Source organism: Nomia melanderi, chromosome 13, assembly GCF_051020985.1.
Source record: "Nomia melanderi isolate GNS246 chromosome 13, iyNomMela1, whole genome shotgun sequence".
NCBI lineage: Eukaryota > Metazoa > Arthropoda > Insecta > Hymenoptera > Halictidae > Nomia > Nomia melanderi.
This window is the reverse complement of record NC_135011.1, coordinates 11,618,885-11,638,183: the sequence shown is the minus strand read 5'-3', so window position 1 is coordinate 11,638,183 and position 19,299 is coordinate 11,618,885. Positions and strand designations below refer to the sequence as shown.

Genomic DNA, 19,299 nt, shown 5'->3' with positions numbered 1-19,299 from the left:
TGCAGTGAAAGGAAAAATGTAAAGAATATATAATGACAATATTTCGTCGTTGGTTTCAGTCGGTTGTTAAAGGAAAACCCAAGACTGCATTGATCTCTTGCAATCGCAACTCGACCCTGCGCAGATTTATGATACGTCAATTGCTATTGAAGCGCACGGAGGACTCCTTATTTTCTGTTAATGAATTGAGGCTTGGAACTCTCCTGGCAACAGATGTAAACAGGGAACGTAAGGAAACTGTAGAATTCGTACTGAAATCTTAATCTAAAAAATACCAAAGAAGTCACGTTCTTCTCTCAAACTTGATCAATCCATAAATCTCTAACAACTTGAGTTAAGAGTAACTTTTGGAATATATAACTACACCTTTGTTGGAGACTAGTCTATTCGACACTTATCCAGATTCTGATTCTTCGACTCTTATCTCGATATTGGTCTCGCAAATTTTTTCCGCCTGCATTCGTCCTTCATTTTTGCAATAGAATGAATTCTTCGTGTATTAACCTCTTTCCTTATGATTTCTTCCTCAATTCTGATCGATACTTTATTATTAATAATTTATTGGAAAAACAGAAAACTTGTAGCCATTTCTCGTATTAGATGAAATAATACTGTTATCGTAATTAGTTATCGCAACGTGGCCTATATACACAGATCAAAAGTATTTGAATACTTAATGAAAACTTATTGATCCTTTAAATTATTGTAATTAATTTCATTTTTGAAATACATATTAGACTTTGTATTTTTGAAACCAATTACGAAGAGTTTGAGAAAATCTTTTCGATTCTATATTTTTCAGCGTATCAAGACAACAGGTATTACATTTCTACTTAAATTCTGCTTTCAATTAATATACGAAAATTATTTTATAAGACTTTGTATAGTCCATTCTATGTACAAGATAAATAATAACACCGTACAAGCAAGATTAATTGAGTGTACTATGTTCGTATTAACAATAAATACTGCTACACTCTGCCAAGTATGGTAATTTGAAAATTTCAGAAATTCAATTTGAAGACAATGCTTTGGTTGTTAAAAAAATGGAGAGAATGGAAATAGACCTGTAGTTTGTATCATACATAGAACTGCGGATAGTCGTATAAATCTACAAAAAAATTAGAATACATTATGTAATTATTTAATTTTATTATTGTGTAATTATATTGGATTCTATTATAAGACTCTAATGTTTTCTTTCGATATAAGTTTGAATAAAAATATTTACTCAGCTTTTTCTATTCGGTATAGTTTTATGTACCATTTAAGTATCGCAACGTTTCTTTTAAAACCTTGTACACTATTCGTTGGCTTTTTGTCCTCTTTACAGGGTTGTGAAATAAAATGTTTAATTTACGATAAAAGTTTAGTATCGCTGAGATAAAATTGACCTCTTTGAAGCGCGAAAACCACTTTCAAACCGTCGAATCGTAGATAAAATATTCTTCAGAGACTGCTCGAATATTTGCAGCAGCTTTGGTAGCATTTAAATCTTGATTAAAGTTGAAAGGGCATTTGACTTTTTAAAAGTTTGACCTTAATTTTCACCTAATGTTTCATATCTGTTGAAATGATTTTGTGGTGAATATTTGGTCAAACATTTTATACCGATTTTATGTTCAATAGTGTTATATTTGGATACCGTCGCATAAACATTTTATACTGATTTTAAGGTCAGTAGCATTATAATAGAAACGTTTAATAAAGAGGAAATTTAGGAGAGAGAAAAACAGATTATTATGAAGAAGATTATTATAGAGAATTATAGAAACAAAGCCATTAAACCTTTCAATTGTTAGAAAAGTGTGCACGAATCGGTATATATCGACTATTTTTGTATATAGTATGACATAATATGATCTTAACTTATGCAACTCTCAATTATTTATTACTATCTTGCGTGTATAATATTTTTTTCTCTAAAATTTAGAAGTTACAAGTATCTGCGAAGTGTCCAACGTCTAATGAAACTTCATAGGAGCATAGATCAGCTAAAGCTCGTGAACATGCTCCTCGCTAACTTTAGCTTCAAGTACAAAACTATCTTCCAGAGTTTCTATTCTCTTGTTACTTTGAGAATTGTTAAAAATGTAAGAAACACCAGAATTCTCTTGAACTATACAAAAATAATTCTAGAATTTAATACATCACCATGATTGATTTCATAAGGAGAAAGGTGGTGATTCTACATACAGAAATAAATTTAAAATAGACAATGAAATTTGTTTATATATTAGTTTATACAAATTATGAAACAGTGGACTTTAATTGTTTAATATTTTCATGTTTTATATGCTTCATTAAGGTGAGTTGTAATGAAACAAAAATGAGCTATAATGAAAAAACTGCCTTGACAGTTTAGTAAAGATGTTGGTTGCTAAAAATTGTTACGATAAAAAGTTAATGGTTTTTATTGTCATATGAAACTTGACATTTTCTACTATATAGATGACAGACATAATTTTCATATTTGAAAGACAAATTTTTAATAGTTCCACTGAAAGGTTTGTAAGTCATAAATACCACTAAATTTTCGTTTAAACAATATCTTTATAATACTATCCTTCTTTAATATATGCAGGATAATAGGATAATACGCATTAATTTTCAGGGATAAGAAGCTATTGGATGCCCTTATGTACCTTGTTTGTTTAACAAGTGAAGTAAGTACACCATGCATTCAAGTAAGTAGTATAAGAGCAGGGTATAGCCAGACAGATAGTATAAATGAAGAGTCTGATCAAACAAGTAGAGTATAATTAGTTTATAAAATATTTCTTGAACACTGGACTCAATATTTATAATAAAATAATACGAAACTTTGTTGCAGTAATTTTTAAATGATTTAAATAATTTAAAACATGTAAAAATATTAATCGATATGATTTCTTTGAGAACTTAATTATATACAAAACTCTTTGTCGGAGAAAAATAATTATATTACATATTTCGTTGATATAACACAGAAATATTTCCCGAATTTGCTTGTATTCCTGTTCGATCAAAGGAACAGAAACTTTTCAGATTGTTTGAGATATTTTTAATTTACAGCTGTAAAGGTGTCAATAGATCACAGATGAAAGTTGTTCCCTTCTAGTATTTGCTTTTTAAGATAAGGAAATCTCGTAAAAATGGAGAATCTACAGACTGCAAAAAGGAAACATTCGGGGACTGGAGTAGTTTACGTTGCGAGTGGAGAAATTAAGGATCTACACATCGGACTGTTATGACGCGTCAGCTGGTTTTCTATATATAATGTAGCACAGCTGCTTATATTGTAATCAGGCGTAGTCATATTACTAACGAAGATATTCATGGCAGTGAAAATGGTAAGGATATTAACACTAATAATAATATAAATAATAATAATAATAATAATAATGATAGTAATAATAATAGTAACAACAATAAAATTATGATGAAGATAATGATAGTAAGAAGAAAAAGGGGAAGAAAAGATTATGGTGATTTACAATATTGAAATTTGAAAAATTTGTTTGTAATTTGACTTTAACATTGAAGTTTGAAAAAGATACAAATATTTTACTTGTCTACATAAGGGTTAATACCTTAATGGATAAATTTTCTAATGCTCTAAAAGCACAAATTAGCAATTTCGATCAAGCACATAGCATTATAGTCAAAGTCCACTTCACCTCCTACTCATTTCCAAGTTTTGTTCCCGATTACCATCGGGTGGTCCTTCGAACCGTACAAGTTTATTAGTCGGCACACCACGTGCAAAATTCAACAAAACTCGAACACCATTCCGGTAACCACGAGTACTTAACACGCAGTATCTCCTTCAATTTTGTCTGCTTTTATTTTCAGTTTAAAAACATTAAGGAATATCTACCATTACCACGTCTATTTTTAGATTTTTACTTCGGACCACATTGTGAAAAATCGCCAATGGATTTAAGGTCTGTGTATCGCTGCATTGCCACTCTTAGAAATGTTTTAGACTTATTCATGCACTTGGCAGCAGTTCCGATCAACTTTGTCCAACATTTTTGTCCTTTCGTGAGCGTGCACCAGAAGGCAGCTTCGATCATATTTAAAAAGGTTTTTCTATGTGAATTCTTACGCAATTGTAAAATATTTATCCACAATTCGTCATAAACGATAGTTTAGTTTATTTAGTTTGTGTAAAAATCTTATGATCTCAATATCTAGATATATCTTGCTTTGTATTTCAATTATTATGAAAATGGAACTGAACGTAATTTAACTGTTTGTGAATTCAAACAATCAGTAAATTTTAAAGAAGAAATATAAAAATTAAAGAAAAAAAATTGCAAGATTTTATTTTTTGCGTCTTTCCTGGTTTATTAAAGTATTTCATATGTACCATCGAAATTGAAAAGATATTAAACTTGCAGCAAGTGTTTACTAATGGAGGAGTTCGAAAATAAAATTTGCATAAATATTACGAGAAGCACCTGTTAAAATTTCGATGTTAAATGTACTAGCGTAAAATAGTTAAAACCTTTTTTTTGCAGAATTTTATACTTTGTTACTCACCCAAATTATGTCTCATTTTACTAATAAAAAGATCATGAAATAGTCTAAAGTCAGCTGATTAAAGTTCTTTTTCATACATCGATATTTCTTTCAATATAATCTTTATATCAATACAAAACTGATTTGTCCATTAATATTAATTGTTATTAATAACACTTAAACCAATATTCCAAAAATCCCTTTAATCAATTACTTATTTATAAATGTAAAATTCACTGAAATTCTATGTATTTAAATTTAATTAATTTAGAAGTATTTTTCATAGAATGAATATATTATTATTATTATTATTATTATTATTATTATTAAATGTTATACATATATATTGTACCACTAAGAAACGTATAAAGTGGATTCTCTGTGAATAGAAATATGCTCACAGATTGTGTAGTAGTTCGTAGGGCCAACCGTAAACGAAACGAAATTCCTCGTTACTGTAACTTCCTACGAAATAACGTGTACTTACTTTCGAGCATGAATTACAGTCTATAAAGCGTAGCGATAACTGTAAACGTCTTTCGAATCGTAAAACCACCTAAGCAAGCCGTATGCGTTGGCGAGGAGAAAATTTACAGCTAATAACAATTAATTAAGAATCCCGGCACAAGTGGTATGAAATTTGCATGGTTATGCGGTCATTTAAATTGCTATATGTACTAATGTACGTAGTGTATGTCACGGTACTTAATTACACTATGCAGCAACGCCTAAGATATGCTCGACCACCATGGATAATGTTAAACATGATATACATGCGGTGAAGGTACTTACACCGCAAACAGAGGCGCTGAATATGTAGACATGAAAGGGTATGAAAAAATGGTCGTGATAATGACCGTTGATTCGAGGAAATAACGTACATAGCTAGATATTAAGGTCATAGTGAATAGAACTTTATTAATAACAATTAATATTAATGAACAAATGAATTTTTCATATATAAATATTATATAGAAAGAAGTATGGATGTATGAAAAGAATTTTAATTTTCAGTTCACTTTAGACTACTTCACGATCTTTTTATTAGTAAAATGAAATACAATTTGAGTGAGTAACGAAGTATAAAATTCCGTGTGAAAAAAAGGTTGAAATATTTTATGAAATTATGGCAGATTTTTTTTATAGTGTTCACTGCAAATTTTATTTTCGAACTCCTCCATTAGTCAATACTTGCTGCAAAACCAGAAAAGACGCAAAAAATAAAATCTTCAATTTAAATTAATTTTAAAGTGTATATGAGTTTGATAGTTTTACATATTTGAACCTTGCAATTTTTTTGTTAATTTTTATATTTCTTCTTTAAAATTCACTGATTGTTTGAATTCACAAATAGTTAAATTTAATCAAAAATAGATTCTTGTGAATATATGGATAGTAAATAACATTATGTTCAATTCCATTTTTATAATAACTAAAATACAAAGCAAGATATATCTATATACTGAGATCATAAGATTTTTACACAAACTAAATAAACTAAACTATCGTTTACGACGCATTGTGGATAAACATTTCACAATTACGTAAGAATTCACATAGAAAAACCTTTTTAAATATGATCGGAGCTGCCTTCTGGTGCACGCTCACGAAAGGACAGAAATGTTGGACAAAGTTGATCGAAACTGCTGTCAAGTGCATGAAAAAATCTAAAACATTTCTAAGAAAGGAGGTGGAAAGATGCACAAATCTTAAAACTATTTTTTAGAATGTGGTCCGAAGAAATAACAATGGATAAAGAAATTAAAGTAAATAAATTATTGTTTCTGTAAATGATTTTTCGACAATCTTTGTGTCAGATATAATCCAGATTGGTGGGAAAACACGTAAATTTATCGTATATTAATGTATGTTTACGTTGTTTGAGCATCAAATTTCTATATGTAATAAAGAAACCTTTGTAATATCGAGATGTACCGTGAATGGTTGAGGGAAGAGGAGCCCCGTTGTGTGGATTTAACATTAGCCTGGACCAATTATTTGGTAATGTGATATTGTTTCAAGATATTTTGAACCTTTTTACGACACTGTGGATTTTGATACACTTATAGGACATTTGAATATAATACTTCGTAGCGTATTTAATAGGAAAACAATATTTCCATTGTAATTCTATGTTTCTGTAATAATTGTATCTTTAAGAATTTTAATTCACATAAAGATTAACATTCTACATATCATTGTATACCGGTAATGTATACAATAATACAAATTTATCGTAAAGGTTGACAAGAAAAAAGAAGTTGAGAGATTACGAAGAAAAATAAAAAATTGAACAGTACAAGAGGATAATGATCCAAACCATTGATACCACCAACTGAATACACTGACTACGCTGAATACAAAACAGCGAATAGTATTTAGGTATTGAATTGCCATTCACAATCGCCTAACGGTAATCCCATTTAGAACACAACAAGATGCATTCTATTAAACTGAATCCTCGAGGAAATGTATTTATTAAACATGCAGTTTGAAGTAATGAGTTCATTAAATTCGATTAATATGTTGATCTTTATAAGGGGAATATACTCCTAAATTAGTGGATAACATATTTATAAGATGCAAGGTAATAACCACCAAGGTAATAACCACCAAGTAACTAAGGTAATGACCATCAGTGTCCGTCGTGCGACATATTAATATGAATATACCATAAAACGAAAACGTTATTTAATAATCGTAACATTTTTATGATAGTAACATGTAAACAAGTAGTTTATTTATTTATTCACAAATACTTTTATTAGGTTTATTACGTTAGCTGATACTTCGTTGAAAAGTGATAAAACACGAGTCGCAAGTATTTTTATTAAATAAACACTACTCAGTTGAAAATAATGTTTTAAAAATTAAATTTACCTTAAAACTTAACTATTTTACAAAATAAACTAGCAAAAGACTAGTGCAGGTTAATATCTAATGCATAATAAGTAAATAAAATACATCCTCTCACTCTATCCAAAAGCGTCAATCTCACAAGGGAATCTTTTCAACCAGCATATACCGATTTTAATAAAACTTATGTGAGACATAATTCTCAAGAAAATATTTGACGTGTACCTTTCCTTATCGGTCAATATCCACTTTGAATGAGTGAAAACGCCCCTCACACTTAATGTTAGGTTTCTAATAAATAATAACACTTTTATTAAATTCACAAAATGCAAAAGTAACACTATTCGCAAGACAACGCAAATAAACAAGGTATAATATGAATACAACATAATAACAAAATCGTTACCCGAACAATAAATAAAATAAGATCTGTTAAATATGTCGGTATATATTGATTTGTATATACTTTTTTAACATTTAAGGGTTCAAAATATATTTTCTGCAATATCTCTGAAATTAGGGGGTGCAGAAGAGAAATTTAAATTGTTCATTTTCAGATGAACAACTTAAACAGAAAATTCCTTTTCTACACCCCCTTTTTTAAAGATATTGTGGAAATAAACTTCCGTCCCTCAACTCTAAGGGGTGTTTTCAGCTCTTCGAAGCTCTTCAGGTCTTAAATTTTCCATTTATTTCAATTTTTATAAAATAACCTACAAACATGAAAATTCGCGTAAAGAACTACAATTTATCGAAGGGTAATCAAAACTACAAGAATTTATCGCTCTTCCACTAAATCTACAATGCGTTAGAAATCACGGGTAAATTTCAAGAAAATGCCTGATATACGGTAGATGCATTCACACGATCATTATTCAACACAGAACTGCGGAACAGGTGTAGCTGAATCATAGAACGCTATCAGAAATCATGTACGAAACCGAAGCAAAGCATGCAAAACCCTTTCGATACGGCATAAATAAGTGTCGCGATATACGTGGAGGAACGAGTGGTTCCGTGCAATTCGTGACTTTGAATAAAATCGAACCACGCGCCTCGGCGCGGCACATAGTGATAGATTCTAGGACAAAATGGAACAAAACTACAAAAAAATGTTTTAGAAATTAAAAATTTGTATGTAATTTAATTTATTATATACATATAACCGATACATTTTTTCATTTAATTTTATTTATAACCAAAAAAATGGAAGTATTTACAAATGATTCAAGTCTTAAAAGTCATTTTTCTCATCCGTTAGAATAAAAATATTTCAGATTACTTAAGAAATTGAAAATATGGTTTAAAAGTAACAATAGTTAAGGAATTGTTTATATAACAGGTACAATTTGCGATATAGGCCATAATTTGCGAATTGGTAACATTAAGACTACCAGATGGTCCAAAATGACCCATTTCTGATTTCTTCTTTTTGCAATTATTAAAAGATAACAGATGTTTCTTTGAGAAATTATTAAAGGAATTGATTTAACAATACACAAACTCAATTGTAAATCAATTGAAGTCTCAATAAATGCACTCTTGGAGATTCTATAGAAGTGTTTCAAAAAGTCAATTTAACTGCACGGTAGTTTTAGTGTTAAATAACTTTTTTGGAATCTATTGGAATCAGTTCTGTCTTGTTGGATATATTTCGGTACTCACTACTATAATTGCCAAATTCAAATGTAGCTGCGACCATTTACGGCTTAATTAATTATGTGGTTTGAAAGTCATAATCAAAGGAGTATCTTCATTTAGAACGACAGTTTCTAAGATTAATTTGCGAATTTTCCTTTAATAATCTATATGCTAAGTTTTGTTAATTTTTTACAGATATATTTACTAATATTTGAACTGTATTATGAATTGAAGAGTTTGCTATATGAAAGCTCTTAAGTTAACAACAGTTACTGGTAGTGTCGAATTCTGCGTCTGTTCTTCTCACGTACATTTTCAAATAAAATATTATATTGTAAAAGTAAAACGAAGTAATGAACTGTGTATTTCATAATATCTTCAAATATATTCTATTCGTTTCTTAGTGCAGTGTATTTAATGCATTTATAGTCCCACATAAAATTTGTAGTCGAATAAAAAAAGCCATGCGAATTCCCTGTTAGTATTTACATTTTATTTGACGATTTATTTAAAAAAAGGTAAGTTTTCAAGTGATATTGATTTTTATCCCACTTTTTAGATGAATCGACCACTGTGTGGCGCGATGCCCTCCTCGTTTTCTGCGATCGAGCCACTGTTTTTGCTCGGCGTGTTGCCTGGATACAAACGCATTCAAATACCCGACTTCGGCCCATAAGTTAAGTCTGATGCAACTTATGTTTGCACGATAGTCGGAAACGAGGCACCGATCAATCCCATCAGTTCGTGGAACTCGAGAATCGATCGTCGTATAGTTATAAAGCAATTTACCAGACTTTATGGGCGTTAATTTTTTATTCGAACCGATTGCCAATGGACGTTTGAAAAGCGCATCCACACAAATTGGAAAATCTCTGGTGCTTCGGGCATTCAACGTTGTCAGTACTCTGTCGATGATGAAAATACGTGACTCGATATGATTTGAAGTCCTTCGTGATTTAGGGTGGCTCAGAGGACACGTTATAACGAAGGAAATTATATAATTTTGAGTTTCATTAACACTAAAACTATCAAAGGAGTCAAAATGATCCATTTCTGCTTTCTTCCTTTTACAGTTATTGAAAGATAATAGATGTTTTTCTGAATAATTATTAAAGAAATTGATTTAGCAACACGCAAACGGAATTGTAAATCAATTAAAGTTTCAATAGGTGCACTCTTGGAGTTTCTGTACAGAAATTTCAAAAAGTCAATTTAGCTCCTCGGTGGTAATCATTTCTCAGAGAAACATCTGTTATCTTTTTAATCAATGTAAAATGGAAGAAATTACGAATGGGTTATTTTAACTCGTCTGATAGTTTTAGTGTTAATACGACCGACGTGTAATCTCTATATAAACGGTAACAACAGATTATTTTCGGTTTCTTCAGATATTCATTATAGTATTCAAGTGAAACTATTGTATTTATTTGCAAAATCATTTCGAATAGTCAATGCTTTGAAGATATCAATAATAGCGAAATAAAAAAGCGTTATATTTTGACTGATATGGTAGTTTTAGTATTAACGATTTATTTTTAAATGAAGAGTAGATATTTTTTTATATTAGGTTTACAGGTCAATTTGATGCGTATTGAGTTTTATAAATATTATTCGGTAAATGTTTACATTGATCTTTATTAATGCAATTACATAAATATGCATGGCAATTTTCATATGTAGGTTTATTTTTAAAGTTCTAATTTCCAAGATCTAAGTGGATGAACAATTTTTCTTGGAACAATAAAATGAACTGTCCAATAAATATCCGTAAACCTGGTATTAAATGAAGGTTTACCTAGGTTTCCGAAACTTTTATAGATTTTTCGTTTGATAAATTTCGGATTTCATTTTTAAATGTATAAATATCATAGCTGTATATCTTAGCAATGTATGTTGACATTAATTGATGGAATGATGTAAATATTTACATATATGGACCGTTTATTTTGAATGTGGTGTAAGTCCATTTTTGAAAAAAATGAGATATCATGTAATTCATACTTAATTTAATGTACATTTTTTATGTATAACCAGTTCGTGTTTAATTTCTTAAAAAATTCCCATATTTTGTACAATTTAAAATTGGTCGGTAAATGAAATTGCATAATCATCGATTATGAAAGTGGTGTAAGTCCAATTGAAAGAGATAGGTGGCTTATTAGATGGTTGCCGATCAGTAGCCTGTTATTTTACATTTGTCCAGTCGTTGGAAAGTAACATTGATATAATTGATCATAAATTTTTACTCTCGAGGCATTCATACCTTTCGAACGATGCAAATTTTGGCATCATAGAAATGGCATTGCGAAAAAAAATGTTCTGTACACACCACAGGATTATTATGATGTAATAACACAATGTAGAAAACATGATAAATTCATTTTACATGAAATGAAACGAGAGAATTTCGTTTCAATAAAAAATCTTCAAAATGCGATTAAAAAACAGACAAGAAAAAACACTAATGGAGAACAGGTAAATTGGTTGCAAATATGTTGGATGAAGTTTCTCAAAAGTGCACCATACACTATTTTATATAAAACATCGATGAAGGGCAAAGAATTTAAAACTATAAATTTATTATCTACACGTCCTGGAAGACCACTAAAATTTTAAAAAATTGCCCTGGCGCCTTTGTACCAAGATGCCAGGCCTATTACTTATGAAAAATATAAAGACATCAAGCAGTTATTACCTTATATACCTCCGGTGCATCGTGCATATTTCGAAACACTGCCACATGCAGAGCATAAGTACATACTATCAATATCTTGTAATTTTAACAATGTAATTAGCGTCTAAAATTAAAAATACTACTTCTATTTTATGTCGTGTCATTATTTGTAAACAAAATTGGATTAATATGAAGTATATTTTAAGTGATATCTGACTTTTCAAAATTGAAATTAAACGATTTTTACAATTCCCTAATTTTGAAAGTGGTGTAAGTCCATTTGCAGCCCGTAAGTATACATCAGTTTAGTAAAATACGCCTAAAACAAATTTATTTAACCAAATTACATATTGATAAAACAGTAGAAACATTGCCAGACTTCATATAATTTGCCCAAATTTTTTAATTAACAGATATGTTAACCTTTAATTTTTCTCGAAACAAGAGAAAATGGACTTACACCACTTTCAAAATAAACGGTCCATATAAGGAATTTATTGACTGATCATTTTGTTTCGAATATCTTCATAATATACTGTTAACCTTAAATCATCTATTATAGGTAATCTTGTAATATTCTATATTATATTAAAAATGGGTGTAAATTATTTGTAATATATCCAAAGATTGTTTAATTCGTATGATGATGTATGGGAGTATCATAAAATGGTAGAATATTCATTATTGAATAAATTATAGATGTACGGAAGTTATGATAGATGAATAATAAAATGTGTAAATAAACAACATTGTAATTAAGATTATACATATATGAATATCTAGATCGATTCCAGGACGTGTGTCTGCTTCGGTTTACTGTAAGTTACGAAAAATTTGATTATGAAATAACTACTTAACGGTGTCACGTAAAACGTGAACTATTTAATAATAATCATAGTACAAAGTACTACAATTGATACATATAATTAAGCACTAAAATTACTATTCGCGATAAAAATAGACCTAATATTCATAAGCATGCAGACTGTCATTCCTTTTTATCCTATCACCTGTTTATATTAGACCCACAATGTGAAAATGTTCAATTGTCAAGTAAACCTGTTTACGAAATATTTTTCTTTGTGACTGATACTAACTCGATAAACATTTTCTGCCAACAATGTGTTTATGTAACAGCATTATTTTTCTTTAAGTTTGATGTATAAATGATTTATAAATTTCATTCTGCAAACAATTTAATTAATTGTACGGTTAAGTTAACTGTATTTAATTAATTTTTTATGCAGCAAAGGGGTAGTTTTCGAAAGTGCATGAAACATTGATCTCATTTTCGTAAATATAATACTAAGGGTACGCGATAATTATAACTTTTGCATTTGATAATTAAAACATGCACATTCGAAAAGTTATAATATGAAGAGTTGAAATAACGATTCAAACGAAAGTTTATAATTATCAAACTAATATAATTTTAACGAAATATGATAATGGAGACAGCAGTATTTTCTTTTGTTTTTTCATTTTTAGTCAGTACGTCTAAAGCGGAAATGAAGTCTTTTTTAGCTTCCACATTCACGTAATATAAATGGTTACATATTATAAAGGTAAGCAAAAGGGGTAACATAGAATTTGGAAAAAGAAGGAAACAAAATAAAGTTATAAAAAAATTCAGTAAAGCAAATTAAATTAGCAGCGAGGGAAATTAAGATTGAAAAGAAAGTATGGGAAAAATGTCAAGGGAACTTACAAAGTAAAGTTAAAACGAAAACTCTAAACGCGAAGTTCATTGAGATGCACTATACATTTATGCATGAGAAGTGTGTATATTAAACTTACAATCGTAGCACAAAGTATCCTTTCCCATCCAATTTTTCACATTAAATACTAATATTATTCATAGCACTCTGTATTTCTTTTATGACTTGTGTAATGAAACTCTGGAATACACTAACCCTTCAAAGTAATCAGAACTGACAACAAATTTGACCACAGCTAGTGTACAGGAAGTTAGGAACAATATAACATATCTTGTTCGTTATTTTTGAACTTGTTAATTCTTTCATGATCTTTACCTACGGAAGCATGCAATATAATGATACTATAAAATCTATCAAAACTTATGGTTTTTTAATTCTACATATGATTTTAAAAATAAAAGCATTAATAGTAAAAGGACTAGTTATAAATGGTATAGTTCTTGTGCATATAGCTTGCAATAATGAATATTTAACTAGGCCATTGTAGGGTAAGTAATTAAAAAATTATTATTGTAAATACCATTGATACCTAAGAACAAAACTATTCATTTACGAAATGAAATACATACAAGAAGAACAATAAATCAGCTTCTTTGCAAGATTCAGTATACAGTGAGATAAATTATATTTAGTTATCGAACCATCAATATATCGAATCATAGTCATCTTGGGAGTAATTGTTGTGATAAATTAACAGTATTCATTATGTGCAATATATTAATACCTATTTTAAAGACTATTAGTTTAAATTTTGATAATATAATAACTGCATTACTTTGAAAAAAGTGTACATTCTTGTTAGATGTGTACATATAACAAAAACTGTTTTGGTTCCTTTTAAACCAATGATAAACCAATAAGATAATGTTATATTAAAATTAGTAATACTATTAATTAAAATTTTATATCAACCTTATTATGCGTCTGCATAAAGACGTTAGCTACTACCCGCAGATTTCAATATCCGTGGAAGGTCTTGAAATCAATCCCCCCACGAATACGGGGATCTCACTCTACTACTAAAAATAATTGAAGATACAGATATCTGAAAGTTAAAATATGATCAGGCTATCTTATCCCCAGAGCCATCTCACTCGGAATAATCCTACGATACCAGACATACAAACTTCACAACATGGATAACCAACATTCATAACTGAAGACAATCACGGAACGTGAAAGTCATTGTAATTTTGAAATACGATAGAGCAAGAGGTGTCTACTATAAGCCTCTTACGTTAGTTCCATCAACGACCGAGCTAAAAGTGCACAGGGTCAAGGGGATTGTTCCACTCACGACGCTCGGGCCGTCTCGATTTTCGACGTATGGTCATCATTGTCGCGTGGCCATAGTAAAGCACGGAACCGACATTGAATGCGATGAGGTGAGATGTAATGATAGAAAACAAAATTCTTTACAGTTCCGTCTCAGTATATAATCGACTATAGATAACAAAATTTTCTATAGTTTCGTCTCACTCCGTTGCATTCCGCCCCGTTTCAATCCTTTGTTATTGCTGCGCGCCAATAATGACCATGCGTCGAAATCCAAGGCGGCCCGAGCGTTGTGAGTGGAAGAATCCCCTTGCCCCTGTGCACTTTTTGCTTGTCGATCGATGGAGCTAATGTGAGGGGCGTACAGTAACTTACTCCCCTTATGCTAGTAACTCGAAAACAGCGTTCTCCCACTACCTCTACTTAAGGAGCTGCCCGAGGCTGTGTATGTGAGCAGTTCCATGTTGTGTTCAATAGAAACAGGTAAAAGTAGGTTTAGAAAGAGTAAAAAATCTTTCGTTCCGCGCACAATAAAATCAAAAAATGAAGTGTGTATTCATCAAACGCAGGACGAATGCACCTAGTTACATGTTTATCTGCAAAAATAAAGAATTCGTCATTAAAAGGATTAGTATCATTTCAAGCTTTAAGATGACGTTTGTACTTGTCAAACGCGGTTAACTGATTAAACACCCTTGCGATAGAACTAGAGATGAGTTGTACGAAACACCATTTAACACTAAAAATACCGGACATGTCAAACCGATCTACTGCAGAATTTTTATTTTGCAAGTATTTAAGTCATAAAAGTGTTTAGCAAAAGATTTTTAATTAAATTTGTGTATTTGTACAGATACAAAACTAGGAGTCCTTTTAAATCTTAAGATACGTATTGTTCTAATTTTTGTAAAAAATTGGAAATGAGTTCCTTTAATTGGTCGGTAGATTTAATGTTCAAAATCAATGGAATATCGATTGGATAAGCATGTATACAAAAGTTTGATTCAATTACCAGGATGTACGGCGTGGCAGTGGTTGAGGAGCGGCAGCCAACAGAGCAGTAGCACCGCTCTCTGCATCTGAAACAAAGACCACAAGCATTTTTCACAAGCGTTCCGTTTAATTACTATTCCGCAGCGTCGACCGCTTTCTGATATAATTATACACTAATTAAAATTCACGATGAAACAGCCCGGTATCGAGAGTAACCGCGGCAACGAAATCAAGGAAGCGCGAATTATAATGGTGATTTTCCGTATCATGGAGAAAAATTCCACCGTGGTATGCTGAGCATTGGGGTGAGTAATTGTACTTGTGTATAATTAGCTGAGTATCTAGTCACGAGTTACTATTAGATCGTATTTAACCCCTTTCTCTATAATAATGTGTCAGATTTGTGGTGAAGATTTTAAACAGAGTTCAACAAGCATAAATATTACTCGATTCCTTCGACTTCAAGTGAAGTGTTTTCATCTGTTATCAATTATTATACTTTGGAATAAATGTTGATATGAGATATGACTATAATTTCGTTCTTTAGTTAATAAATTATTAATGACAAAGTAGTTGAATCGATTAACTTATTTTTCAATAAATTATTATTAATGGCAAAAACAGAAAAATTCTAGACACGTGCTACGTCTATGTTTGTTCCAAAGTATAATTATTGATAACAAAAGAATAATATTTAGTTTGAATTTGAAAGAATCGAGTAATATATATCCTTGTTAAATTCTCATTAAAATCTTCATCTTTTCATCATGAATTTGAAAGAATCGAGTAATATTTATCCTTGTTAAATTCTCATTAAAATCTTCATCACAAGTCTGACACGTTATTATAAGGTAAGTGATTAAATGAAATTTCTAGTTTTTTGCCGATCACTATATAGAATAATGAACAGTGGAATTCACCTTAAGGATAGTTAGTACTTTACATCCAAGAAAAAAAGTTTAAATAAACGTGGAATGATAAATTAATGTTTTCAATAAGCCGTAAACAATTTTTCATGCATAGTGGCAAGAAAATATTATTTAACCTCCTTTTATTTACATTATTTGTGCATATCATAATGCAAGGCTGTCTTATTTTTTCTTAGAGGAATATCAGTTGCAGGATCTTACAATAGCAGTCAAGAATGAAGGTGAATTATCACGTCAAAAAATATGAAATGTTTATAAATCAATCACAATACGACCCGGTATTATTGGACGAAAATGCAATTCTCTAATATGAATGTCTTGAACATATGTAGAATTATAAACAAAAATAGATAAAATATTTACTACAACCACGGAAAAAAGAAATTGCAAGATATTTAAATTTCTTTATACAGCGTAATGGTTTCCGTATTGAATAAGCTTCCGTTTTTAAGCGGAATATAAAATTTTAACTTTGAAATTTGTGACTTTTAAAAGATTAACTTTATTACACAATTTTGTTACCTTCTTCTGCAAAATTATTTCAGCACAATTTGGTACATTTTTAATAAAGATTCAGTAACTTTTTTTTATATTTGGAAAATCAACCAGTTAAAGAATCAATTCTTACTAGTGATCAAATGTGTCATACTTATTTGTGATAATGCAAAATTTTATATGCTAAAGACGGTATAAAATTTTCAAACATTTTCAGACAACATTGTGCCACATTCTCTTCTATACCCATGCTTTTATAATTTTATTTACATTTTTTGAATTTTTAGATAATTTTATAAGAAATACATTTCTTACCGAAATAAAAGCAGCATTTAAAAAAAGTGTTTAACACAAATCAGACCTTTATTGATGTCTCATAAATGTAGAACAATGAAAATGTACAAGAGGTAAATTATTTATATTGAATATAGACTTATCAGAAGAAAGAATGTAGAATAAAAAATGTAACAAGAAATATCAATTATTTTAATATTTACGTAACATTCATTTAAATCAATAGTTTTGTTTGTGAATAATTATCAACGAGGGCACAAAGTAAATTGAGATAGTTTTTTAAATTAAATTTAGCATAACAGTTCCGTCGAAAGTAGAAAACATAATACAACATAAATAAAATATAGTATAAATCATGCATTTTCGGCAGTGTTTCTTGAATAATTGTCTGTGTTTATTGTTACTAAGCGCCTATTAATAGGAAACTAGACCGTAAATACAAATATTAATAAATCCACTAAAAATTTCATTATCTTATTATATTTTAGAATGAAATTATAGAATTACACATTATTTCATTGTTCGATTGCTTATTCTCAATAGTCATTACTTTTATGTACACAATTATAGAAGATGTGTCACATAAAACAGGTCACCTAATTGTCTTTTTCAGTAATGATGGTAGGAAAAATGTTTTATACGCAATAATTTTTTTGTACTACTGTTGCAAAGAACGATAATTAGGTCACTCATTTTATGTAGAATATTCTATATATTCAAATGAAATTAGAACATTTTTTAATGCTTGTGGACTTTTCTAAATGACACATATTCAAAAAAAGGGAAACATAACTTGGAATAATTGAGTTGAATTAAAAAATATATATCTTTCTCTAAATGCTATTTTGAATACATTGCATTTCTTTCTGATTTGACTAGTACAAATTTGACTAAAATATTGAAATAGTGAACTGCAGAATTTTCTAATGAATACCTGTTTCAATTAATTTTGAAACACTTCTCATTATATGTTAATATTTGCCATTAATAAAACACATGTATGTTATCAACAGTTCCTTTTACTTCACCATAAAATTGTGTACAAATAATAGGTTTATCGTTGATTTCCTTTAGACAATACTTCTGTGTACATCTTTCACATGTCATCTGAAAGTACTTCAAAGCTTAATGATCAAAATTTGGGCGGTTTCTTTGAGTACGAGAAGGAATATTTTTTATACAAAAATAAAAAAAGTAATTGACACAATTAGATACAAAAATGACAACGACAGTAAAAGAATAGAGAATTATCATTTCTTAATAATAATTGTGTATATACAATACTTTGTTCTAATATCATAAAATAATGTTACTGAATTTTTTTGTTACGTACTCGTAATATTAATATACCAAACACGTAAAAAAAATACATGAACTTATCATTTTACATTTTCAAATTCATAAATTAATGAAAACTTTTTCCTTAAGAACAATTATATCTTAGAAATTCTTAGATCAATGTCTAAACATTTGTTTCAGATATTCAACTAATCTAGAACACACATTCTCACTGATTATAAATTCTTGGTCATTAAAAGTTAAAATCGTGCTTTAAAATTAATAACACTCACGATACCTAATAATCGCTCCATAAAAGTAAAATTTGTGTTGCTAGATGTATTTATAATTTCACACAATTCAAAAATATAATTCATTCTTAAGCAATACAATTTACTTTTATCTTAATATTTTAATATAATCTCATACAAAATTTCATTGTACCTTAATATAAGATATTTTATTGTTACTATTAAATTAAGTGGTAAATGTATAACATGGAGAAAATGTTGGTAAAATTCGTCGCGGTCAATAGAGGATTTTTACTTAGTTTTCGGTTACAACCGTTTCTAGGAACTCGTAGGTTGCCCCTGTCATAAAACAGCGGATCTCTGAGGTCATACGGTGACATTTTTCAGAC

At 29.6% G+C, this 19,299-nt stretch overlaps 1 protein-coding gene across 4 annotated transcripts in view; it reads right to left on the bottom strand.

The window, feature by feature from the left end:
• The window catches only part of Sol1, a 1,346,934-nt gene that overhangs the window by 1,124,254 nt on the left and 203,381 nt on the right, over positions 1 to 19,299 (bottom strand). For all 4 annotated transcript variants that reach the window (XR_004234727.2, XR_004234726.2, XR_012999919.1 and 1 more), the window contains exon 2: positions 15,683 to 15,749. Coding sequence is in view for 1 of the 4 variants with exons in the window: in XM_031973633.2 (XP_031829493.1) it covers positions 15,683 to 15,749 (67 nt within the window). In the remaining 3 variants the exon portion in view is untranslated. The remainder of the gene's footprint in view (positions 1 to 15,682; positions 15,750 to 19,299) is intronic.